The sequence below is a fragment of the Juglans microcarpa x Juglans regia genome, chromosome 3D (assembly GCF_004785595.1).
Source record: "Juglans microcarpa x Juglans regia isolate MS1-56 chromosome 3D, Jm3101_v1.0, whole genome shotgun sequence".
Classification (NCBI taxonomy): domain Eukaryota; kingdom Viridiplantae; phylum Streptophyta; class Magnoliopsida; order Fagales; family Juglandaceae; genus Juglans; species Juglans microcarpa x Juglans regia.
The window spans coordinates 26,551,697-26,578,260 of record NC_054598.1 but is presented as its reverse complement, the minus strand read 5'-3'; the positions used below and the strand labels follow the sequence as shown (position 1 = coordinate 26,578,260).

General features: G+C 38.7%; 1 protein-coding gene across 1 annotated transcript in view; it reads left to right on the top strand.

The window, feature by feature from the left end:
* Positions 1-1,018: 1,018 nt before the first annotated feature.
* LOC121256458 (mediator of RNA polymerase II transcription subunit 23) overlaps positions 1,019-26,564 on the top strand; it is a 76,594-nt gene continuing 51,048 nt past the window's right edge. Inside the window, 5 exon segments of the mRNA XM_041157263.1 lie at positions 1,019-1,389; positions 1,493-1,536; positions 13,865-13,964; positions 14,100-14,670; positions 14,673-15,076. Coding sequence (XP_041013197.1) covers positions 1,264-1,389; positions 1,493-1,536; positions 13,865-13,964; positions 14,100-14,670; positions 14,673-15,076 — 1,245 coding nt within the window. The 5' untranslated portion in view covers positions 1,019-1,263.

The following is a 26,564-nucleotide window of genomic DNA, read 5'->3' as shown; positions in this document are numbered from 1 at the left end:
AACCGATTAATGAGTAGTTTAATGCATTGAAGCAGAAAAACAACCATGCAATAGCTATAAAAGCTAAAGATTTTTTATGTTTTTAAAATGTTTATGATGATTAAAAAAATACATAAAAAAAAAGAAGAATAAAAAAGTGAAATGCACTTATCAGGACATACTTTTGGGACACTTTTTCAATTGTTGTAGTGCTACTGTAGGATTAATTCAATGTTTACCAAAAAGAACAACATATATATTCTTTGAAGCAAAGACATCAATATTATATCTACAGCTGTGATATAATATTGTTAGTGAAGATATATATATATATATATGGAATTTCAGGACTGCCATCCTTTTAAGTAATATATATGTGCTTAAAATGTTTTTGTCACATCTGACCCATTTACACCAAAAGACAAATAAATCCTCATTTAAACGGATACAAAAGACATAACACAAAGGTAAAAATGACATAACACAAAACATGAACTATTCACACCGATGAATAAAAACACAAATGACCCATTGTCTCGTTTGTTTTCTTAGATGAGTTGAGATAAAAGTTGAAAATTGAATAAAATATTGTTAGAATATATTTTTTTAATATTATTTTTGTTATAGAGTTTGAAAATACTGAATTTTTTTATTTTAATTTGTGTGGAAATTTGAAAAAGTCATAATGATTAAATGAGATTAGATGAGATGAGAATGCTTATGAAAACAAACAAGACACTAACACAATATGACTAACATACTAACACAAACTGACAAAACAAAAAAAATGGGAAAAAAATCAAATTTTTCAAAAAGGACAAAAACATAATAAGCCCAAGCAAGCCATGGGCATAAATGGAAAAACCAGAGAAAAGAAGTGTCAGTCACTAAATACTATTTATTACTGTTCATTCCCTTGGTTTCCGATTAAAATATACCGGTTGGTTTCCGATTAAAATAATTTTTAAAATATAAAAATTGGTATTGCACGAATTTAAAATCAGTTTTGATTCTTAAGGACGATATTGTATTTGATTGCTTACAAACCGATTCGATTCGGTCTACTTTGATCTGAGTCAACTGATCTTTTAATTTTTTTTTTTACTCCCTACTCGGCGATTCTTTGCTCCAAATCAATTCGGAGCCCCGAAAGATCAGCCCGACTTCCTTGTCGAGTCCATCACCACCGTTTCCTTCAAATCACTTTTCACCTCTCTCAGTTCCTAGTCTTTTAGTTGCCTTCCGGGTGTCCCCCTGAGCCCCAAGAGTATCCTGCATGAGGGAATGGATCAAACCCAACATCAGCGACCCGTTCCGGCTTCGGCTTCGGCTCCAGCTCCAGCTTCTCGGGCCTATCAGTTCCACCCTGCCCGTGCCGCTATTGTTGATCTCTTCGACCTCTACTTGGGAGTAATCATCCTGTCCCAACTTTGTTGTTGTTTTTTTTTCTTAAAGTTCAATTTTCTTTTTTTTAATCTTATAATTAATTAACATTTCGTTCGTTATATTGCAGAGAAGTAGCCGCCAGAAACCTGAAGACTCTAGTCGAGAACCTCCGTAAGTATACACATATAGAATGCGTCTCATAGCGCTTGAGTTTGCATATCCAATTGTTTAATTGTACTTGTATTCACTTCCTGTAAAACGAGAAATTCTATACAATTCTCCGTCCGGGATAGCTCTATTCTTTTGGTTCATATGATTACTTTCTCTAGTTTGAACGTAACTTTAAAATGTAAGGATCTCCTTGGGACCGTCAGTCAAAGGTCATCTCTTTTGTCTCCGTAAATGATCAGAAGTAGGGTTTGAATTTTTATCTAGTTTTGGGAACTTTTAGGAATTAGGAATTGGGGAAGAACTGGCTAGACTACGGGTAGCTGAAGGCTGTAGAAGGTCTAAAAGCCGGAGAAAGGATCAGGAATAATTAATGTTGAGGAGGCGTGTTGAGCAAATTTGAGTGGTAGACATGGGAAGACAGGGAAGGCATATGTCTGGAAGATCATGGAAACACATGGTTTAATCCGACGGGGGCATGTGCCGGGCTTGAGGAGCAATGCAATGGTTGTTGGGAGCCACACGCTATCTTGTGTAATTTGCTTGGAAGATGTATGTTCTCGCATATGTGCCATATCACGTGGTGCCCTCAATTTGTTTGCTAGAAAATAATGGGCAATTGAACCCATTTGTAGTCACTTTCCAAGTCCATATTAGTTTGTTAGTGGTTTTAGTAGTTACTAGTTCCTATATATTACTTACTAATAAAAGTTATTAGCTCCAATACATTAGCGAATTCTTTTAATTGGGTTAAAAGGGCTTGATCCACCACTTGTATAATTCAATGGATTTCATAATAAAGTTATAAAATAAATTATGATCCAAATTTTGTCCCTAAGGACGTAGAATAACCTCAAAGGCCACAATCAAGAATCATGGGATCGCACTTAATGGATGCTTTAATGGATCTTTTAGGAGTATATAAATGGCCACAATTCAAGTGAAACAAATATATCCCGATGAAAGAAGGGAAAAAAATGGCTTTGCTACAATTGTGGTGCCAAATGGGCCTAGAGTCACAAATGTAAGAGTTCTAAACTATTCCTTAGTTCGAAACTGAGTACAACTAAGCAGAGGAAATGATTAAAAGATCAATAGGCTAGATTCCTTGCAAAAGATGGACCTTTCGAGTAAAATCTTTCTACCATGAGCTCATCCAGGATAGCCCTCCATTTTAGTAAGAAGGGCTGAAAAAATGTTGATCATCTTTTGCTTCAATGTGAGTGGAGTAATGAAATTGTATTGCAAAAAAATTGTACAAGAATTTTTTTTTTGATAAGTAAGAGATAAATATTATTGATATGAATGAATAGGCATAGCTCGTGTACACAGGAAGTATCCAAGAGAACACCTAAATACATTCTAAAAACGATAAATCAAAGACAAGAAGTCATGAACATTATTCCCATTTAACACAATGGCTGAAAACCAAAGTAGTAAGGTGTGAATAAAAAAATTCTTTAGTTCCGTCATTGTGCGCTCCTTATCTTCAAAATATCGAGCATTCATTTCTGACCAAATACACCACATGATGCACAATGGGATCATCTTCCACACTTCTGTCACTTGAGGACAGCCTTGCATTTTCCTCCAACAACCCAACAGATCCACCACTCTCAAAGGCATGACCCAAACAACATCGACCTTTTGAAAAATCTCGTCCCACAACACCCTTTTTACTTCACAATGCAGTAAGAGGTGGTCGACAGATTCTCCATTCTTTTTGCACATATAGCACAGCTCCATCACTACACATCCCCTCTTTCTCAAATTATTTGTAGTCAAAATCTTCCCAAGAGCTGCATTCCATACAAAAAAGGCTACTTTAGAAGGCACACGAGACCTCCACATGTTCTTCCAAGGGAAAGGAGCAGAATTTTGTGTTACCAAAATTTTATAGTACTTCTTAACTGTACATTTCTCGTGATTATTGGACCTCCATTTCAATCTATCCCATTGTGCAATTGGGGTCCCCATGGAGTATATTAGTCTGAAAAAATCTGCTACAATGGATAATTCCCAATCATGAAGATCCCTATTAAAAAGAATGTTCCACTAGTGAGAACCATGAGAAAATATCCACATATCTGCCACTGAAGCCTCCCTATTAGCTGCAATACGATAGAGAGTTGGAAAGACCCTATCTAGTGCGTGTTGTCCACGCCACACATCCTGCCAAAAACTGATTCTGTTGCCCTCACCAGCTACAAAGCTAATATGCTTTTCAAAACATGGCCATCCCTTTCTAATAAACTTTCATAAGCCCACACCATACCCCCCCTCACCTCGTTAGAGCACAAACCCCCCAAAAAATTGTACAAGAATTCAACTAAACTAGTTGCAAACCCATGAGATGTGCATGAATAATTACAATTTCAAAGCTTTGCTTTGTTGTTACTAATATCTTAGGGGAGGTTTGGATACAAAAAACCTTTTAACTCATCTCACCTAATCATTACAACTTTATCAAATTTCCACACAAAATATAATAAACAATTCAACTTTTTCAAATCTCAAAACAATAATAATATGAAAAATAATATTCTAACAATATTTTATTCAACATTTCAACTCATCTCATCTCAACTCAATATCCAAACCTCCCCTTAGTAAAAGATAACATTTTTTTTTTTATATAAATAAGTAGTCACCAATAAAATAATAAATTAGTCTAGATAAATTGCATGAATATTAGCTGAGGAGCAACTACAATAAACACTATTCTAGGTGTATGAACAATAGTATGCCTTCGTCTCTGAGTATTTCTCTGTTCTGAGTTATTCTACCTTGGCAGCTCATACCGAGTGCAAAGTTATGTCCATTTCTTCATGAGCATTGAGCTATTTTATTCTAGTATGCATTTGTATTCTAGTATTTCTCCATTCCGAGCTATTCTACTTGCGCAATCCATGTAGAATACAAAGTTTGACCATCTCTTTCCCAGCAACGAACACAGTTCTGGCAACCTCCATTTTGAGCTTTTATACGTGGGTAATCCATACTGTGTACAAATTTTCGACCATCTCTTCCCAAAGCACCAAACACATAGTTCCAACCTTCAACATTCTGAGCTTCTTTTTTATCGGTAAACAAAATTTTATTAAACATAAAATAGACAAAGGCCTAAGTATACATGACATATACAAGAGCATTGCCTATGCATGCTAGTTTAGTAATACAAGGAATTCATGTCATTAAAATCAATTACAATCGACCAAGGGAGTAAAATATTGAAAAAGAGGTATCTAAGCTCATCCATTGACTGTTCTCAATCTTCAAAGCTTCGTTCATTCCTCTCCCTCCCATCTTCCATATCGTTGCAATTTGAGAGTTACCTTGAATGCCTATCCAAGAAGCTAGCTTCATCCGAGCAAAGAATTCATTCCATAAGGTCGTGGCAGTCTTACAAAGAAGTAATAGATGATCGATGAACTCTCCACTCTTTTTGCACATACAACACCAATCCATGACTATGATGTGGCATTTTTGTAGGTTGTCTAGTGTTAGGATCTTTCTTATTTATATAAAAAAAGTAATGATCTTCCCCAAGGAGGCTTTCATACAAAAAAATTGCCTTCATGGTGCATTTGTCTTCCAAATATTCTTCCATGGGAATGGATTTGTTTTATGCGTGGTCATGGCTTGGTAGGAGTGGATTGTGAACTCCCCTTTCTTAGAGGGGCACCAAAAAAATATTGTCGTCAACTCCCCTCATCATACGGGTAAACTGGCCCTACCACTTCTGGATAAATACATTATCTTCCAACTAGCCAATTTTCGCTTTATTTTTTCTAGTACACCATTCCAAATGGATTTTGATTTGAATGGGGAACACAAAGGGAGGCCCATATATTTCATAGGCAGCTGAGATATCTTGTATTCCAAAATGGAGGCCATGCTCTCGACGTTTGGAACATCCCCCATCAAGACTACTTCTGATTTAGCCAAGTTCACCTTCAACCTTGAAGCGGCTTCAAAGTATAGAAGGAGAGCCCTCAAAGGTTGAAATTGATCGTGGCTTGCTCCGCAAAAGATTAGGGTATCATCGACAAATAATAGATGAAATATGTTAAGTGAGCCAATATTTGCCCCCCCACACCCGCCTTCCATGACACCTTAAATCATCTTGGTAAAAGCTTCCATTGCAATATCAAAAAGTATCAAAGATAGAGGATTACCTTGTCTTAAGCCTCGTGAGCTTTTAAAGAAGCCCTTTGGTGTACTATTCACCAAGATAGAGAAACAAGCAGTATAAGTACATTGTTTGATCCAAGAACACCATTTTATACCAAAGCCATATCTCTCGAGCACATAAAGCAAGAATCTCCAATTGACTCTATCGTAGGTCTTCTCCATATCAAGCTTGCACTAAAGCCCTGGCACTCCCGACTTGAATCTAGTATCCAAGCATTCAGATGAGATGAGATGAGATTTTTTGTTGAAAGTTGCATAAAATATTGTTCTAATATTATTTTTATTTTAGAATTTGAAAAAGTTTTTTTTGATAAGTAATCAAGAAGTTTTATTCATAATAATAGGCAAAGTCCAAGTACATAGGAAGTATACATGAGAAATAACTATCTATAATGTACAACTGAAAGAAGAAAGTCATGGACATTGAGTCCATTACAAACAATAGCCCCCACCCAAGAAAACAATGTTTTAAAGAAAAAAACTTTCAGCTCCTCCATTGTTCTCTCTTGGTTTTCAAAACTTCTATCATTTCGCTCTCACCAAATACACCAACACATACATATAGAGACCATTTTCCATATTGCTGCAACTTGTGTGTTTCCTCGGAGGCCCCTCCAGCATGCTAGAAAGTGCACCAATCTGCCGGGCATGACCCATGATAAACCAAGTCCTGTAAAAAAAAGCCCATAGGGTCTTGGCCACCTCGCAATGTAGAAACAAATGATCAACAGATTCGCTATCTTTCTTACACATATAATACTAGTCCAATACCATTAATCGACGTCTCCTTAGATTATTTGTGGTGAGAATTTTGTCCAAAGCTGTTGTCCAAACAAAAAAAGCTGCTTTTGAAGGAGCTTTGGTCTGCCAGATGCTCTTCCATGGGAATGAGAGCCTGCCTGGGTTCGAAAGTTGTTTATTATATTTTGTGTGGGAGTTTGAGAAAGTTGTAATGATTTTTTTTTATAAGTAAAAATATTATATATATAAATCAATAGGAGTAATCAAGTACACTGGACGTATACAAGAAAACACCTAGTTCATACAAGAGAGTCTCTAATGACCCAAAAATCCCATGAAACCTACCCAAAATACACCAAGCCCGAATTGGACACACCTCTCCAACCCCAACCCCAACCCCTTGTTTCCATAAAACTAATCCTCTACCCGAACATCCCACAACGAGATTGTCTTCACAATGCCCTCCCTTTATTCTTCCTTCGACTTGAGCTACCTCCCTTAGCATCGTAGTTGATTGAACATAGAAGACGCTTTAAGTCCTTGCTTTTCTTAAAATGTGATTTGGTTTCAAGCGCAACTCGCCTCAATCGCATTGAGTAGAGCTTCAAATTGATCTTTATATTCTCCCTGTTCTTCATATGAAAGCCCTAGGATTTGCTGAAGTTTGTTAACTTTATTTAGAACCCAATCTGATGGTGAACCCGCTCTATCGTTTAACAGAGGGATAGAAACCAAGGGAACAACATTATCTCCAGCCACCGTACCCAACTGCACTCTTGATTCCAAACCTTCCCCCACATGAGGCACCAACGACAAACCGTTAGTGTCCATTGTTTCTGCCACCATATGAGATAAGATGAGATAGTTCGGTTTTGTGTAACCAAACCAGCCCTAAATGTAGAGGAGGTCTATAATTGTGTTAATTGGGACTTTTTGCTAAATATGTTGAGGAGATGTGGAATTGGGGAGAAATTGTATAATTGGATAGCACATTGTATTTTATTGGTGTGCTTCCTTGTTTTTGTGAACAACTCTCTTATGGGGTTTTCAATTGTTCTCGTGGCTTGAGAGAGGAAGATCTTTTTGAGGCAAGTCCTTTCAGTCTTTGTTTGTTACAATACTTATTTTTATGCTTTGAAGCAATGCCAGGTCTTAAGGGTAATCTAGTTGCATATAAATTGCTCCCTATTGTGAATACTAATAATATGAAGATTTGGCTGGTATTCTTGAATAGAGGATTTTGTCCTTGTCGTTGAATTATCTTGGTCTTCATTTAGAAGCTCCCCGTAAGGCTAAACTTTTTGGGATGATATTATTGAGAATATGAAAAGATGAAGCACTGTTGTTTGGTTGGAAGATGATGTACTTGTACAAGGGTACACAACTAACATTGATTAATGGCACTTTGTTCAATTTATCCACTTTTTTACGTCCTCTTTTTCCTCTACCTGCTGTCATTACCTATCGTTTAAAAATCTACTTAGAGATTTATTGTGGGATGGTTTGGGAGAGGAAATCAAAGCTTCATTGGATTCATTGGTCAAATTTCCATTCACCAATATCTTTAGGAGGTTTTACTTGTATGAATATAGTTTGTAGGAGGTTTTGGGGTTGGAAAGCTACTTTTGTTCAATTGAGCCCTATTGGGGGAATCGTTATGGTGCCATGCAAATAAAATGAAAGTGAATGCTAAATATGTTCGTCAAGGGGTGGGTGTGGAAGGAATTCTGTAGCTTTACTAGTTTGATAATGGAAGATGATTCCACGATTCATTTTTTGCATGATGTGTGGTGTATAGATCAAACTCTCATGGAAGCTTTTTTGGAGTTATTGCGCATAGCTCATTTTGAGGAGATGTGTTTGTGGTAGATAACTTACAATCCTCTAATGCTTCTCAAAAGTGGAATGTCTCTTTCATCAGGGTGGCGTGAGATTGGAATGTGGATTTCTTCATTTCTTTTTTGAACAGTTGCATTCCTACAGGTTAGGAAGGGGTAGCGAAGATAGGATTTGGTGGGCCCTTCTAAGCGAAGATTTGAAAGATTTTTCCGCGAGCTAGGTAGGCAAAAAACCAAAATTTATTAAATAAAAGATAGTCGTAGGTAGCACTTATTAAATAGTTTTCCAAGTCTTGTGCTAATTCATTGATCACTTAATAATTATCACAAAACATAAATTGAAATTCTCATAAATAGTCTAGGCTTCTCCTAGAGCCATGTTTTGTCCTGCTGCTTCATCCTCACATTGTTCCTCACCTAGATGGTTAACACATAAACCCATATATGAATCGAATACTAAAGCAACTATAGCTTTTTTATTGGCATCGGGTGTCCGAAAACAAAGTCCCAACTAATCTAGGGAGTGCACAAGACCTTGGCAAGGAGTTTCCCATAGTCCGATGGCCCCTAGAAATTGTTTGCATCTAAGAGGACTTGAATCTTAGACCTGGAGAGAGCATACCATTAAGACCAAGACTTTTACCACTGGAGCCCAACCCTTGGGGTTACTATATTATACAAGGAACAATATGATAAGATAGATTCAGTTATAAAACAGCTTTTAGGTGAAACTTTAGTCATATACTATATAGTATGATACCCTCCATACTGACTGATGAGGATAGGTTTTGTTTGGTTTCTCACATTACTTGGGTGAGAGAAGTTCTTATTGTTTATGACTCTAATGAGACTTTAGTTGTATTATTGATTAGTCATTTTGGAGTATCGGCCCAGATGTGGCTTGGGCCCTCTCTTGGGCATTACAAATGGTATCAAAGCTTATCCCAACTAGAAGTGTGGGACTTGAGTCATGCCACTTATGATGGAATGGCCCGACGAGTTGGGAATTTACGTGGGAGGATTGTGGTACCTTGTACTAACTGATGAGGTTAAGTGGTGTATGGGATCTCATAATGCTTGGGAGGAAGAAGTTCTTGCTATTTATAATAATTCTAATGGGACTCCAATTGTACCATTGACTAGTCCTTTTGGAGTATAGGCCCAGATGTGACTTGGGCCCTCCTTTGGATCATTACATATGGATAGTTTCCTTTAATCTATAGATGGCTAGCACACTTACCTCTGTGTATGAGGGTTAGTGATTCTTGTGATTTTGGCTCTTCTAGAGACTTTCAAGTAAGAACCTAGTCCTCCTCAGGGATGGGCATCACGAGGTGCATCATATAATCATTGAAGTATGTACATTTCCTATAACTTTGCAAAAAGAGCATTTCGTTGATATTAATAACAAGAAGGGTATGATCACATTTATTACCTCTTAAGCCTTATGCAAACATTTGGAGACACTTCCTTTCCTTTGAAGTGTATTTGGAGGACTAAGCCACAACAAAATGTAGCTTGTTTTTTTGGGACAACTACTCTAGGGAAGATTCTCAATATGTATAATCTAAGGAAGCGGTACCTGTTGGCTGTTGATTGATGTTGTGTGCACAAAAATTGTGGAGAATTTGTTGATCAACTATTGCTTCGAAGGGTGGTTGCCTCCTTCAACAGTCTTTTGGAAACGTATGGGGGAACAAAAAGAACAAGTGCATGGAAATTCAGGAATTAGAAAGACTTCAAGAGGGGAGGCCACTTACTGAGGAGGAGCAAACATAGAAAACTTTGCTGGTCGCAGATCTTGAGAGGTTAATTTTACAAGAAGAAATGTCATGGTGACAAAAGTCAAGAGCACTATGGTTAAGGGAAGGAGATTGAAGTAAGAAGTTCTTCCATAGAATTGCAAACTCGAATAGAAGAAGTAATAACATTGAGGTGCTGAAAATTGAGGGGGTGGAGTGTAGAGAAGAGGAGGTTATTCAAGATCATGTTGTTGATTTATTTGAGAAGCTCCTTACTGAGCTGGTGGGGTGGAAGCCTACTCTTGATGGGTTGGTTTTTGACACTATTGAGCTGGGGGATGTAGCTAGGATGGAAAGGGCTTTCGAGGAGGAAGAGGTGTATGATGTAGTAAGGAATATGGTAAAAGGTAATGCTCCCGGATCTGATGGTTTCTCTTTGGGCTTCTTCCAAGAATGTTGGGAGGTGATAAAAGAAGATCTATTGAAGGTGGGGGCTATTGAGATCATGGATTTTCGGCCTATTAGCTTAGTGAATGGAGTCTACAAGATTATTTAAAAAATGCTTGCTAATCGGTTAAGTGAGGTTTTGGGGAAGATTGTAACTAAGCCTCAAAATGCATTTGTAAAGGGTAGATAGATTCTTGATGTGGTTCTAATTGCCAATGAGTGTCTGGACAGTAGACTGAAGCCTGGCAGCTCAGGAATTATGTGCAAGTTAGATATGGAAAAGGTGTATGATCATGTTAATTGGGATTTTCTTCTATATCTTCTGGGTAGGAGTTGTTTTGGGGAAAGGTGGAGGTCTTGGATCAGCTAGTGTATATCCACGACAAGGTTCTCTGTGTTGATCAATGGCAGCCCAGAGGGTTACTTTCCGAGTTCTCGTGGTTTGAGACAAGGGGATCCGTTATCTCCTTTACTTTTTGTTATTGTTATAGAGGCACTAAGCAGGATGATCTCGGCTCTGTTGGCTAATGGTTTTGTAAGTGGTTTCCAGATTGGATCTCCGAGTAGGGGTATTACTACTATTTCTCATTTGCTGTTTGCAGATGATACACTTATTATGTGCGAGGCCGATCAAGATCAGTTGCGTGCTGTGAAGACGTTAATTCTTTGTTTTGAAGTAGTGCCTGGCTTAAAAGTGAACTATGTTAAATCCGAGTTGGTGTCGATTAAGGGAGTCCAGAATGTCCGGGAGTTGGCTGGTACATTGGATTGCAAGATAGCGTCTTTTCCTATGACGTACCTGGACTCCTGTTGGGTATAACTTCAAGGGCGTGCTCGATTTGGATACGGTGATCGAAAAAATAGAGAGGAGACTAGCAGGATGGAAGAGAATGTACTTGTCGAAAGGGGGCCTGATTACGTCGATCAAAAGTATACTTTCTAATCTACCCACCTATTTCTTATCCTTATTCCCTATACTGGCAAGTGTGGCGGGTCGACTTGAGAAGCTACAAAGAGATTTCTTTTGTGGGGTGATTTAGGAGAAGAATTTAAATTCCATCTACTCAAGTGGGAGATGGTCTGCCATCCTATCTCTAGTGGCGGGTTGGGTATTAGGAACTTGAGGTTGTTTAATCGGGCATTACTTGGAAAATGGCTGTGGCGATCTATCAAGGAACCTGAAGCCTTATGGAAAACTGTGATCGAGAACAAATATGGTGGTTTAGGGGAGGGTTGGTGTACTAGAGAAGTTAGAGGCGCCTATGGAGTGGGGCTATGGAAACATACAATAAGAGGGTGGGAGGCCTTCCATCATCATACTAGGTTTTAGTTGGGTACAGGATCTAGGATCAAATTTTGGAAGGATGCTTGGTGTGGCAATAGTGCTCTTCAATATTTGTTTCCTATACTTTTCCTGATTGCAAGTAACAAAGATGCCATAGTGGCGAAGGTTATGGGGATCTCGGGAGGGAGTACTCACTGGAATATCAATTTCAACCGGGCGGCACAAGATTGGGAGTTGGGGAGTTTTGTAGATTTTTCTAGTCTTTTGTATTCTTGTCGTCCGAATATCCAGCATAAAGATGGTCTGTGGTGGATTCCTGCAGGGAGGGGTGTTCACTGTTCGTTTTTTTTATAAGGTCCTCACACAAGAACCTGAGATACAATTTTCTTGGAGAAGGCTTTGGAGGCACAAGACTCCTCCCAAAGCTTCTTTCTTTGTGTGGACAACTTCCTTAGGCAAGATTCTCACTACGGATAATTTGAGACAGAGGAGGATAATCATTGCAGACTGGTGTTGCATGTGTAAAAGTGGGGGTGAGTCGGTGAATCATCGACTTTTACATTGTGAGGTCGCTAAGACTCTTGTATGAGGTGTTTAAAAGAATGGACCTAGCGTGGGTTATGCCGGAAACAATGGTGGAAATATTGGCGTGTTGGACCTCCATTCGAGGTGTGCAACAGATCAAAGCGATTTGGAAGATGATCCCTATTTGTATCATATGGTGTTTGTGGCAGGAGCTCAATGAGCGAACGTTTGAAGACAGAGAGATCTATGGCGGAGCTAAAAGTTTTCTTTTTTAGGATTCTTTGTACTTGGGCCATTGCTGTGGACTTTAATGGCATGGACCTTCATGATTTCTTAGTTTCTAATGCGCTCATGTAGATAGGGCATAATGACTTCTTGGCAGTTGTTGCCCATTCTTGAACTAATATACTTGTTTACTTATAAAAAAGAAAGAAAGATGGTAGGCACAATGTGAAGTTTTGTGGAAAATTGATTCCGTTTTACTTGATATGATATATTTGGAGAGAAAAATATGATTGAAGCTTTGAATATTGTGAGAAATCAATGGCAAAGATGGGCATGCATGAGACCAAAATTTTAGAAAAAATCCCTATTTTATTTTATTTTTTTTAAAAAGATTATCTTTAGTTCAAACATCTTTTACACTAAAACAATTTTTTTTTTAATCTCCAAAACACATTTTTCATCTCATCATTTGCATCAGCTTTCATGATTTAAAAATCATGAAAGAACTAAACAACTTTCACAGAAACCAAACATAATCTCCCAAAATGCTTTCTTCTATAATCATTTCAATGGGCTCAATGACCTTTTCAAACTCTAGTAAAACATATTTCAATGCATTTCTCAATCCAAACATTTTTTTATACGTTTTACCACTTTCACAATACCCTATAAAAACCCAATTTTAGAAATGTTTTCAACAATTTCTGAAATTCTCAAGAAAATCTTTAATGCAAACATGCTTAAATTTTGTTTTCCTTGAAGCCCTTAACTTTTGGTCGGCTGCTTATACTTTTGTTTGTACCTAATTGCCAGGATTTTGTTATCTTACCTTTTGCTGTTTAGGTGTATATTTTGTATACTTCCTGTGCACTCAGGTTTTCACAAAAAATGTAAATGTTTTTAGTCCTTTTTTTAGTTCCATTGTTATGGGTTTTCACAGTAATCTGTTTGGCCAGCTTAGATGAGTTGGCATGTCCTTGTTTAAAGATTTGAGGTCAGCTATACAAATTTCTGTTTTGATTCAGTTATACAAGACTTGAAAGTTACCTAGAACTATGATATAAATTTACACATTTAGATGCAAAGGAATAGCAGAGTTGGAAAAAAAAGTAAAAAAACAAAAACTGATTCATAACATATGCTTACTCATAATTGTGGTGTCAGCATTTTCTGCTCTAACTATGCAAATTTCAAACCTCGAGTAGGTAGGATAAGAATTATAAATTTTGGACATTGGTAGGGCTTCTCTCTCTTTTCCCAGCTTTAATCTTTATATCATCAATAAAATTCTTGTTTACTGAAAAGAAAATCTTTATTGAATAACCAATCTTCAGGAACAAGACACAGAAGCGTGTGCATGCGCTAAACAGAGAACTTCCTCCTCGCAATGAGCAGTTCCTCATAGATTTTGAGCAACTTCAGAGCCAGTTTGCAGTGAGTTTAAGATTTAAATTATTATTTTAGAATCACATTGTGTCTCTAGTCCTTGTTTTTTCCTTCTCCTTTGTTTCGAGTCTATTTAGCCATACCTTGTGCTTTATGTGTGCTGAACTGTTTTATTTCTTTCAGGAGCAAGATCAGTTGCGTTCTGTGACAGAATCTATTTTTATATCTCTGGTTGTGAAGTGTAGTGGTCATGCACCACGAGCTGAATTTCTTCTCTTTGCTTTACGGAACTTGTGCAGTATAGGTTTCATTAATTGGGATACTCTTTTGCCATCTCTTCTTTCATCAGTCTCCTCTGCAGAGATGACTGTGGGGAGTCAAGCAATGCCTGCTGTTTCATCTACAAGTTTACCACAGACTGGGATGCTGCCGCCTTCAAGCTCAATTCCGAATCCTTCTACTTTTCAGTCCTCAAATCCGGCATCTCCATTAACTACAGTTCATGGAATTGGGTCCCCTGCTCAATGTGCTCTTGAACCACCATCTTGTGCAACTTTGTCACCAGTCAAATCATCTGATATTTTGTGTAATGGACAACAACCTACAGCAAGGATAAATTCATCAATAAGAGACAATGCTATAAGCAGTCTGCGGCAACTGTGTTGCAAGATTATTTTAACTGGTCTTGAATTTGATTTAAAACCAGTGACTCATGCTGAAATTTTCTACCACATGCTGAATTGGCTGGTCAATTGGATCAAAGACAACAGGGGATTGATGAATTTGATGGAGCAAAATCTTGGAGACCACACAAGGCTCTTATTGAATGGCTGCACAGTTGTTTGGATGTGATTTGGCTTGTAGTTGAAGAAGATAAATGCCGAGTACCCTATTATGAATTACTGCGCAGTGGCTTGCAGTTTATAGAAAACATACCTGATGACGAAGCCTTATTTACACTAATCTTGGAGATCCATAGAAGGCGAGATATGATGGCCATGCACATGCAAATGTTAGATCAACACCTTCATTGCCCTACCTTTGGAACTCATCGAGTTCTGTCTCAGACAACTCCCAGTATTTCAGGTGAAGCAACAGCGAATGCACGATATTCGCCGATCACCTACCCAAGCGTACTTGGAGAACCCTTGCATGGAGAGGTGAGAATTTTTCTTTTATATCATAATGAGGATATGTGTAACACTCCGCTCCCCAATAAAGTCATTTTTAGAATTCTCGGGGAACCGGTTTGCTACTAAACTGACATAAAAAATTTTCTTCTTAACAAAGCGTCAAATACAAAAGATTCCTAAATAAATAAATTCAATCTTTATTAAATACTTAAAATCCCAAAGAGAGTCTGTAGAAACACTTATTTAAAATTAATAAAGTCTCATGTGCTTATTAAAATAACTTATTAAACTGGAAATCATAAAACTGAGCAGACATAAATTGTCTAGGCATCTGCCTCGCCTCCCTAGGCCAAGTCCTGTCCTTCCATCCTCATAAACATCCTCACATGGGGTGGTTAAAATATAAAAAAAATATAAAAATGAGTTGAATACTCAATAAGCAACACATTATACAGTAAACATAATAAATATAAGGTTTCTTGACAAACATGCATACTTATAGTTACGTACGTAAATAACATAAATATGAACCTAATCCGTGCATGAAATGCATTAACTTGTCTTTCACTTGTCATAGGTCGGCACCCACTGTTTGATCCCCGTGAGTTAGGGTTAGTGAATCTAAATAGATTCCAATTCCGCCCGTGCTGTGGGTTGTGGAATCCATACATAAGGAAGACACACTGGGTGCACTACCAGCATGTACAACCTGACAATGCAATATACCCATAGCATATGGTACCGTCTTTATATTATAACATAGGCCGTTACATATCTTATCATTCATACTTTATCATAAACATACTTGCATACTTTTCATATCTTGTCATATCATAGATTTCAAGTGAAATCATGCCTTATTGGTCATAGATTTCAAATGAAATCATATTCTTTTATAAAATGTCATGATACATGTTTCCTCACATAAAATTATGCATGGCTTTTCATAAAATATCTTGATGCATGTGTCATGCAATTAATGTGAAACTTATGCGTAAAATCATGGTATTTATAAATTTATCATGACTTGGGTACATAAAAAGGGGTTTTCAATGGAGGCGTACCTACATAATACTTTTATAAAAGATATGTCGTTTACCGTACATTCGTGTGAGGGTATGATCATGCTATTTACCTCGTAGTACTAATCTAATATTTTCGGAGTGCAGCTCATTTCCCCTATCAAATACATGTAACTTACGTAAATTCTCTAATAAATCACATAATTCGTAATTTAACTTGAGATGATTAAATCTATATTTACATAAAATAAAAAATCCTCGTAACTGTAAAATATCATCACCTCCCAAGTAATTGATATCCACTTATTTTCTCTCCCTAATGGATTAAACTCTAAAATATTATCCACCCCCACCATCCAATTCTCTTGATTTTATCATAGGAAATAATCATAAATACTAAATTCTATGATCAACATTGACTTGGAAAGGGGTATTTTTGTAATCTCACCCAAAAAACATCACTAGTTATTTCACATACAAGTTTTACGCTATATAAGGGAGGGTAGCCTTACCGAGGGCAATGGAGCTTTGGCTGTGTGCTTCCAGCGATGGTGAGTAGTGACTAGAGGTGTGGGTGTGATGGTGGTTCACGATGGCTAAAGATTGGGCACTAGGTGCTGGCTAGAGAAAATTAGGAGAGAGAGAGAGATTAACTGATGTAGAGTGAGCTTGACATTGAGGGGTAGGGAGAGAGCTTACGCGGGTGGAGAAGGTTCACGTTTGCTGGGCGTGGTTTTTGGGTGGTTCAGGCTTGTTCCGGTGTGGGCTTCGAGGATGAGCTACGGTGAGCGTTGGGTGGTTATGCCTTGGCTGTGCTCTGTTTTTTCCTTGCTCAAGACAGGGGCTGCGTTGGTTGTGTGTGGAGGAGGTGGCTAAAATATAGGTTCTCGGTGGTGGTCATGTGGGTGTGGGAAGGTTGGTTTGGGTGCAGGGTCTGGTTTCCGTGGTCGTTCACAATAGAGGGAGCGGCTTCGTTTGGTGTATAGGTGTTGCTGGTCTTGGGTGACGGAGATGTTGGCAAAAGTGTTGGTGTGTGGATTGACAGAATGCCTGGCGCTGGGCAGTATCTTGGGACTTGGATGTTTGCTGCCAGTTTTCTGGTCGTGCCCTGGGGGAAAGAAATCGTGAAGGCTGAGTGGCTTGGGGAGGAAATCTTCTGTGGAGAGAGTTGGTGTATGTGTGCGGCAACCCTAGGCTAGAGGAAGAAAAGTGATTACGTGCATGGGTTTAAATATATAAGGGCAGTAGGTTTAAGGAATTTTAGCGTGAAGAGGATCATAGAGTTGTAATCTTGGTGTGTTTTGAATTGAAGACTTTCATGGGCTTGGAGTTCTGGCCATAGTCCTCGTGAGTTTGGATCCATAAATATTAAATGGGCTTTTGTCCCATTATTTAGCCCAATGAAAATCTCAAAATCCCCTATAGTAATTTATTGGCCCGTGAAGCCATTTGAGATTTGAGGTGGGAAGGGGAACACGAATCAAATTCTGGTATGACACTTGGTGTGTTGAAGTTGCCTTGATGAATGCCTTCTCCTCTCTTTACAAGATTGCATTGGACAAGGATGCTTTAGTTGGTGATAACATGGACATTTCTTTTGGTTCTCCTCAATGGTCTGTGAGGTTCATTAGAGTTGCCCAAGATTGGGAGATGGGAGATATTACAGAATTTTATAGTGCATTATATGTGCTGAATTTAAATGTCGGAAGGGAGGACAGGTTGCTTTGGATTCATTCGGGGAACAAGAACTTCTCAGTAAACTCTTTTTATAAGGTTTGGTCTATCCATTCTATCATTGTCTTCCCTTGGAAGAGCATTTGGAGGAGTAATGTTCCCGTCAAGGTTACTTTCTTTGGCTGGTTGGTCTCCCATGGAAAAATATTGACTACTGATAAGCTAAGAAAGCACGGTGTTGTTATAATAGATTGGTGCTTTCTGTGCAAAAGAAATGGTGAATCGGCGGATCATCTTCTTCTTCATTCCGACGTGGTTAAGGCTCCATGGGATGAAATCTTTACCATGCTTGGTATTGCTTGGGTCATGCCTAGGAGGGTGGTAGATTTACTGTCATGTTGGAGAGGTATTCAAGGCAATCGTCAAATAGTGGTTGTATGGAAGATGGTGCCTCTATGTCTCATGTGGTGCACTTGGAACGAACGGAATGGTCGTTGTTTTATAACAAGGAATGTTCAATGGGAGGGCTCAGAGACTTTTTTTTTTTTTTTTCCTCCCATACGTTGTTACTTTTGGCTTCGGCTATTGTATTTAATAGGATTAGTTTTAATGACTTTTATGTTGCTTTCCACAACGCTTAGCTTGTAATTAGGTTCATCTCTTGTATACTTCCTGTATACTTGGGCAAGTATGTGGATCAATAAATTCTTCTTATTTATCAAAAAAAAAAAAAAAAAAAAATCTCTAAAATCATCAAACATTAACGACTTTAAAATAAAATTTTGGGCCTTTAGGCCTAACTAAATCCCAATAAATAATAACTCGCACCTTATCCAATATGACCTATAAAAAAAATCCAATAGCTTCAAAAATCTTAATAGCTCGTGGGCTATTCCAATAAGGCCTATTAAATTTTCCACATTTCATCCCTAATAATATTGGATCGGGTTGTTACAATATGACATAGGAAAATAGTTCTCACACAAAAATACCAAACAACATTAAAAAAAACCCTTCTTGAATTGTATTTTACCACAAAAAGAAAATAACCCACATTAGGTTTGGGATCTCCCCTTGGGCTTCTGACACTTTGTATTGGGGGAATCACCCCCTGTAGTGTGTGTGGGCGAGGGAGCTCTACCTCTACTGCACGCACCATCCCTCTTTGCTGTGAAGGGGGAGATCCCTCCTCTGCTGCGAGTGCAGTGGTGGGGAGAGGTCCCCTGTGACGCCCCCAGACCCCACTTGGGATTGGACGAAGACTGAAGCGTCGGGACATGTAACTCAAAGTTACACACCCCTTGTTAATGGCAATTAACATGCAATTCACCTAGCATGTTTCTATTAGTATGCAATAATCGTAGCGGATAAAGCTCAAATCTAAGTAAAGATTCAAGTAAAGATAAGATTGAGCAATTAAAGTATAGTACCAAATAAAGAAAACTATTAATCCCAAAAGTATTTGTTCAAAATATCTCCCAATGGAAACAAAGGGTTTAAACCACAACCCTAGATGCCACATTCTCAAAATCCATCAAAAGTCACTGATGACATCTAAGCTATTCAATTTTCCAAATACAACGTTTCATCTGATCCAATAGTTCTTGGACTTCCTTGATACGCTCTAGTAGCCTTGTCAAGTCAATGACCGCGTCTTCGAGACTATCTCTCTCAACATGATGAGAGCTAGAGGCTACACTGCCCTCGCCCTTACTAGTGTTTTCCTTGCTAAGCTCATTTTTAGTCTTTGGGGAATCCAAGCGCTTGCGTTTCCCCATTGTTTTCTCCTAGACCTAGCTGACTCTAGTCTTTCTACTAATGTTAGCTCCGCAGAGCATTCTGGACTTTTAGGGGCCTCCTTAGTTCATGGGGGATCTTCCCTCTTGCATATCCCCATCACTATCATCTAGACCTTTCATAACTTTTACCATTTCGGGGGGAATAGTAGTGGAAACTACCACAGTGAGATTTCAAGAAATTTCAGCAAGTTAAACCAATAACATACAAGGAGATAATATATGCATGTATAGGCAAACTATGAGTATAAATGCATGGACATGAACTTGACCAAAATCATGTAATAGAATGACAAATAATCATGTAAGAAAATCGTTTCTTAATTTATATTAATCACTTATAACCATTAATCCATATAACAATGTGGGTGGACACCTTACGGCTCCCCTATGCACCGTGGCTCCCTATTAGTTACCGCATCACATTGATGGTCCTCTTGATTGGGTGTGAGTACGTCAGAGATCATATGATATGGTAGTTCGCAATTTGCCTTCACCGCATTTTCAATGTGTTACACCCACTAGCATTAGGTGTTACTTCGCTTCGGAATCCTTTAAAAAGAACCCATTCAAAGTCTGTTGACTGTTATTCGTCAACCTAGGCGTTACCATTCCAATTTAAGCACTCCAAAGTGGACAGAGGAGTTCTATTAGGATATTCCCCCACCCTAGCATTTGGGGTCATGTCAAAACCCTTTCTTTAATGCATAACCCGAAAACATGTGACATGAGACCATGTAACTTTCATGCAACAATGTCATGTACTTATGCCATATATCAAGAGTGCATCACATTTACAGATTGAAAGAATTAGAACATGCAAAAACGTGTACTTGAGTATAACACATGGAAGCTCAACAAAGCATACACCATTTCTCAAAACTTCAAACATGTTATTTGAATCAATAAGCAACATTTGAACATAGCATGCACGTATAAGATATAAACCATAGCATGTGACAGGTAACAATTGCATAATCCAATTTGAACAACAAAATGCAAAGTTTACACATGACATAAATACATTGTCCAGGAGTAAGTTAGAGGTTAACTTACAAAGCTTCAAAAGTATTATTTTCTAACAATCAAGCAAGCTGAAAGTGTATGTTTCAATCATTAGACTTATCAAAATCAACAATACTTCAAACCGAACGTGTGTGTCGTGTTCTAGGGTTTAACCATATTCGGTTCTAGGGTTTCTTTTCTCACTTCGTGACCCTTCCCTTGCCTTGAACCTCCTAGACTCATGCCTTGAGGAAAAACCCTAGGCAGAACGGTGCTAGTTGATCCTTGTAACCCTAATAGTTACTTACGTGCATTGTGTGAAAATAACCTGCTAGTGTGTGTATAACAACTCTATGGCCGAAAGTTCTTGAAGATGTGCAAGGACTTCTAACTTGTGTCTTACTAGAAGGAAGATCTTCATGAAACCCTAGTGGTGGCCAAAAGTTGCCCAACTCTACAACGGTTCCTTCATTTTCATTTGGCCATTGATGATTCGGGTTCCTTGAGAAAATCCTAGACAACCCCATACTCAACAAGCTTGAATATGGTTGAACCAAATACTCCACTAATCTCACAAAACTCGCAACAAGGCCATAACACCCATTCTCTTAACTTTATCAAGCTGAAAATTCTTCACTCCAAAAACCCTTGCAAGTGCGTGTGTGTTCATGAGAAGAGAGTAGATAGAAGTTTGAAGAGTCTCACTGTGCAAACCTCTCCAACACGAGTTCCTCAGCTTTCCTCCTATGCTTGTGCGATGAAGGTGTTTGGATGGTAGGAAAAATAGTGTTTGGCTTTCTTTCCTTAAGGTAGGCAAGATAGAGAGAGGAGAAGAGAAGAAAATCTGAAAATGGGACAAAATAACCTTTGGTGTGCCTTTGGTGAGGGTAGGATGCCGGTTCCATTAATGCCTTCCTTAAATACCTTCTTCCACCTTTTTATGATCTAGTTTCAATGAACCTATGTTTTTGGACGAGGGGCGTGTGGAGCCTCATAGCCGAAACCCTAGATGTTCCTCATCATGATTAGATCATTCTAGAATCCCTAGGGCTCATTCGTGGATGCCGTGTTGCAAGTGGCGTGTGAGTCCCTTGCCAAGCCCGAAGTCCTTTTCCCTACTTCCTTTTTCCACTTTTAGGTCCAAATACAATGAACCTAGTGGGGGATATGACATGGTTGCCAAGTGGCGTGTAGCTTCTCCAAAAACCGAAAATGTCTTGGCCTTCTTCCCTTCTTGAAGACTCAAGCTCCCTCTTGCATGTGTGCCAAGTGGCACTTCTCCCCCTATGGCCGAAAATGGTCTTTCCTTCACTTATTCTTTTTTTTTTTTTTTTATTGGCACCGGGTGTCCAGGAACAACGTCTCGGCTAATCCCTCGGGTGCATAAACCTTTGGCAAGGAGTTTCCCGCAAGTGCACCTCGAGTAATTCAAGGAGAAAATCCCCCAATCCGATGGCCTTTAAAGATTGTTTGCACTTCAGTGGATTTGAACCTTAGACTTGAGGGGCGCATATCCCTAAGCCGAAGGTCTTTACTACTTGAGCCAACCCCTAGGGATTATCCATAGGGCTAAATTCTAATTGGACTATGGCCAAAAATAATGAAAGTAACAGGCGAGGACTTGGCTAAGTCCGGGTTATCACATCCCCCTTCCCTTCCCACGTGTGGCTGCCTTGGGGGTAGGTCACCTATTGCCTCTGTGAGGCCACCATGGGAAGATAACCCCGCACAATGGTATGCAGACATGAGGTGCAGATTTTGCTTACTGTGTGAACCACTGTGAGGATCTCTCGCCTTCCTTGTCGGGAGAGGGGGCAGAGATATACTCCACTCTCATTTTTTTCTAAGCTTTTCTTTTAATGTTTCCTCCACTGGAAAAATATTTCATGAAATTCTTACCAAGATCTCCCAAGGTTGTTGTAAGAAATGAAAAACAATCGCAAAACTTTTTAGAATGTTTTTGTAACAATATAAGAAAATGCCTCTCTAAAATAGTTTCCAAATGGATCATAACATTTCATATAAATAATTCAAGGGATGATCACAAGTCCCAAGAATTACATCATTTTACAAAGAGTAATGCTAGATGCAGTCTTAGGGTGTGCCAGCCCTGCGTACTCCCTTTGAAAAAAAGTGGGGTCCACCATTAAAAAAATAATTTTTTCATGTGGGTCCCAGATTTACCTATTTTTTAAGGAAGTGCGTGGAGCTTGCACATCCTACGATTGCAAATATCCTTTTGAAATCATGTAAAATTTGCGGGAAGTAGATGAGCAACGGACTTGAATGACCGGATTTTGGCTTGTACCTGTTTGTATTGGCTTCAAATCAGTCTATATTGGCTTTGAACCTGTCTGCATCGATCAAAACCAATATGTATCGGCTGGAATTGGCTCTGAACTGGTATGTATCGGGTCAGAATTGGTATGAACAGGTCGATATCGGGTCCAAATTGGGTATTATACCGGTTTCGGTTTGAAACTGGATTGAAACCTGGATTTGTTTATCTTAAACGAGAATAAGTGGGCTATGGATTACCTTATTCTCTCGTTACCAAATAAGCACTATTCAAGATAGGAGTAGAAACTTACTCCGGGTTAAGGACATCCTCACCCCATGGCTGAATAGCTAAGCTCAGCAAGCAAATACTCCCTTAGCTTTGACATTGCTAGCAATAGGTGGCCCTACCCGCGTCCTCCAACGACAGGAAAGTCATTGAAGGTACATAAGACAATGGTGAGATCAAATCCTACAGCCACTACTGGAGGCGACGCTTGAACACTTAATAACAACATAAAACCAATTGTTGTGCTGGAAAAATCCATTTTGGCCACACCCAGCGGCATCGCCACACCATCGACCACCACAGAAAGGGCCAGTGACCACAACCGGCCCTTACCAACTAACATAACAATCAATGGCAATACTGCCATCAAACAAGCATCACAAAGTCGGTTTTCTTCTTTTCTTTTTTCTTTTTTAATGTATGCATACAAACAGGTGAAATCAAATGGAATAGCAACAACCTAGAGCACTCTCTGATGCCATGTTGTTAAGCATAGAAAGAACACAAACGAGAGGGAAAACCATTTGTTCAAAACCATACTGTTTATTCATTACTGTTTCACTATATATACTAAACATACAATTGATGATTATCCCCTCATGAGTTATACTTATTACAGTAATGCCCTCTAATAGTAATGATTCCAATGGGACTCCTATTGTACTGTTAACTACCCTCTCCAAAGTATAGGCTTAGATGTGGCTTTGGCCTTCCCTTGGGGTATTATAAATGGTATCACAACCTATTCCAACAAAAAATGTGGCACTTGAACCTTCCGACCTATGATGGAATGGCTAAACGAGAATGTTTGGAATTTAAGGGGTGGAGAATGTGATATTCCATACTGACTTATGAGTGTGGCAGGTGTATGGGATCCCCACATTACTTGAGATGGAGTTCTTTCTCTTTACAATGATTCCAATGAGACTCTAATTGTACCATTGACTTCCAATGGACTAAAAATTGAACCATGGACTATTCCTTTTGGAGTATGGGCCCATATATGGCTTGGGTCTCCCTTGGGGCATTACATGCTGTATTTTTACAAAAGCAAAAATGATGTTACTCGGTCATAAGGATTTTTCTTTTGTTTTTTCATGAGTTTTCTATTGATAATATTTTGACTCAATTGCTTTTTAATGATATTTTAATTCTCATTTGAGTTATGCACACTCCCTTTGTCCTAATTCAGTTTTAGTTTTTATAATTTTTTTTTTTATCAGTAAAAGATAGATATTATATATATGAATGAAAAAGGTATAGCCCTTGTACACATGAAGTATATATAAGTGCTCCTAAATACATTCTAGAAACGATAAATTAAAGACAAGAAATCCTGAATATTGTCCCCATGCAATACAATAGTGGAAAACCAACTCATTAGAGTGTGGAGAAAAAAATTCTTCAACTCGGTCATTGTGCGCTCCTTATCTTCAAAGCAATGCGCATTCGTTTCCGCCCAAATACACCACATAATGCACAACGGAATCATCTTCCACACTGCTGCCACTTGTTGACAGCCTTGCAACTTTGTCTAACAACCCAACAAATCCACCACCCTCATATACATAACCTAAGCAAACATCAACCCTTTGAAAGATCTCATCCCACAACGTCCTTGTTACCTCACAGTGTAATAAGAGATGGTCTACAGATTCTCCATTCTTCTTACATATGTAGCACCAATCCACCAATACACAACCTTTCTTCCTCAAATTGTACATGGTCAATATCTTTCCAAGAGCAGCATTCCAAATAAAAAAAGCTACTTTAAAAGGCACACGAGATCTCCAAATATTCTTCCAAGGGAACGGAGTATTGTCAAGATGTGTTGTCAAGATGCTATAATACGCCTTAACTGTACATATCTTGTGATTATTAGATCTTCACTTCAAGCTATCTCGTTGTGCCATAGGAGTCTTCGTGGAATATAATAAGCTGAAAAAAACTGAAACACTAGATAATTTCCAATCATGGAAATCCCTATTAAACAAAATATTCCATTGGTGCGTACCATGAGAAAATAACCGCACGTCCACCACTGAGGCCTCCCTATTAGCTGCAATACGGTATAAAGCCGGAAAAATTCTTTCCAATGCTTGATCTCCACACCACACGTCCCGCCAAAATCTGATTCGATTGCCCTTACCAATTACAAAAACAAATTTGATTTGCAAAGCATGGTCACCCCCTTCCTTATATACTTCTATAATCCCACACTGTACCCCCTCTCACTTCATTAGAGCACCAACTACCCAACCGAATACCATATCTAGCGTCAATAATATCCTTCCACAATGATCCCCCCTCCAAATGATATCTCCAAAGCCATTTTCCTAATAAAGCTTTATTAAACGTTCTCAAGTTACACACACCCAACCCCCCCCATTTACAATCGAGTCACATACAGTCTTCCAACTCACCAGATTAAATTTTTTCTCCTTCCCCGTGCCTCCCCATAAGAACGCCCTAAAGAGTTTCTCCATTCTGTTCACCACCCTACAAGCATAGGAAACAAAGATAAAAAATAAGTAGGGAGGTTAGTGAGAGTACTCTTGATAAGAGTGAGGCGGCTCCTTCTGATAAATACACCCGTTTCCAGCCAGCCAACCTATTCTCTATCTTCTCCACTACCCCATCCCATATAGCTCTATTCTTGAAAGTTGCTCCTAACGGAAGGCCCAGATATTTCATTGGGAAAGAAGAAACGTTACAATCTAGAAGGCTTGCTAAACTGTAGATATTAGATACCACACCCACAGGAACCATCCCAGACTTGCCCAGATTCACCTTTAGCCCTGACACTGCTTTAATTCTGAGTAACAGTGCTCGTAGAGTTTGGATCTGGCTTTTATTTGCTTCACAAAAAACTAATGTATCATCTGCAAAAAGAAGGTGTGAGATGATAGTAGGGCCACCAGAACCATTGCCCACCTAAAAGCCAGATAGAAACCCTCCCCCAACAGCAACTTGCACCATCTTACTTAAAGCTGCTATAACTATAACAAAAAGAAGAGGAGATAGAGGATCTCCCTGCCGCAGACCCCGCGAACTGTCAAGGTTGGGTGTGCCGTTAACCAGAACTGAGAATCGGGTAGTTGAAATACAATAACACATCCATGAAATCCACCTATTCCCAAAACCACATCTCTCAAGCGAGTATAATAGAAATTCCCAGTTCACGTGATCATATGCCTTCTCCGTATCAAGCTTGCACAGAACACTTGAACCTCCCTCCTGTAATTTGTGGTCCAAACACTCATTTGCAATGAGTACTGAGTCAAGAATTTGTCTCCCACGAATAAATGCATTCTGAGACTTGGAAATAATCTGTTCCAACACCAGACTAAGCCGGTTAGCAAGAACCTTCGAGATAATCTTATAAACACTACTAACCAGGCTTATAAGCCGGAAGTCTTCAATAGTCAAAGCCTTGTGTTTCTTGGGAATGA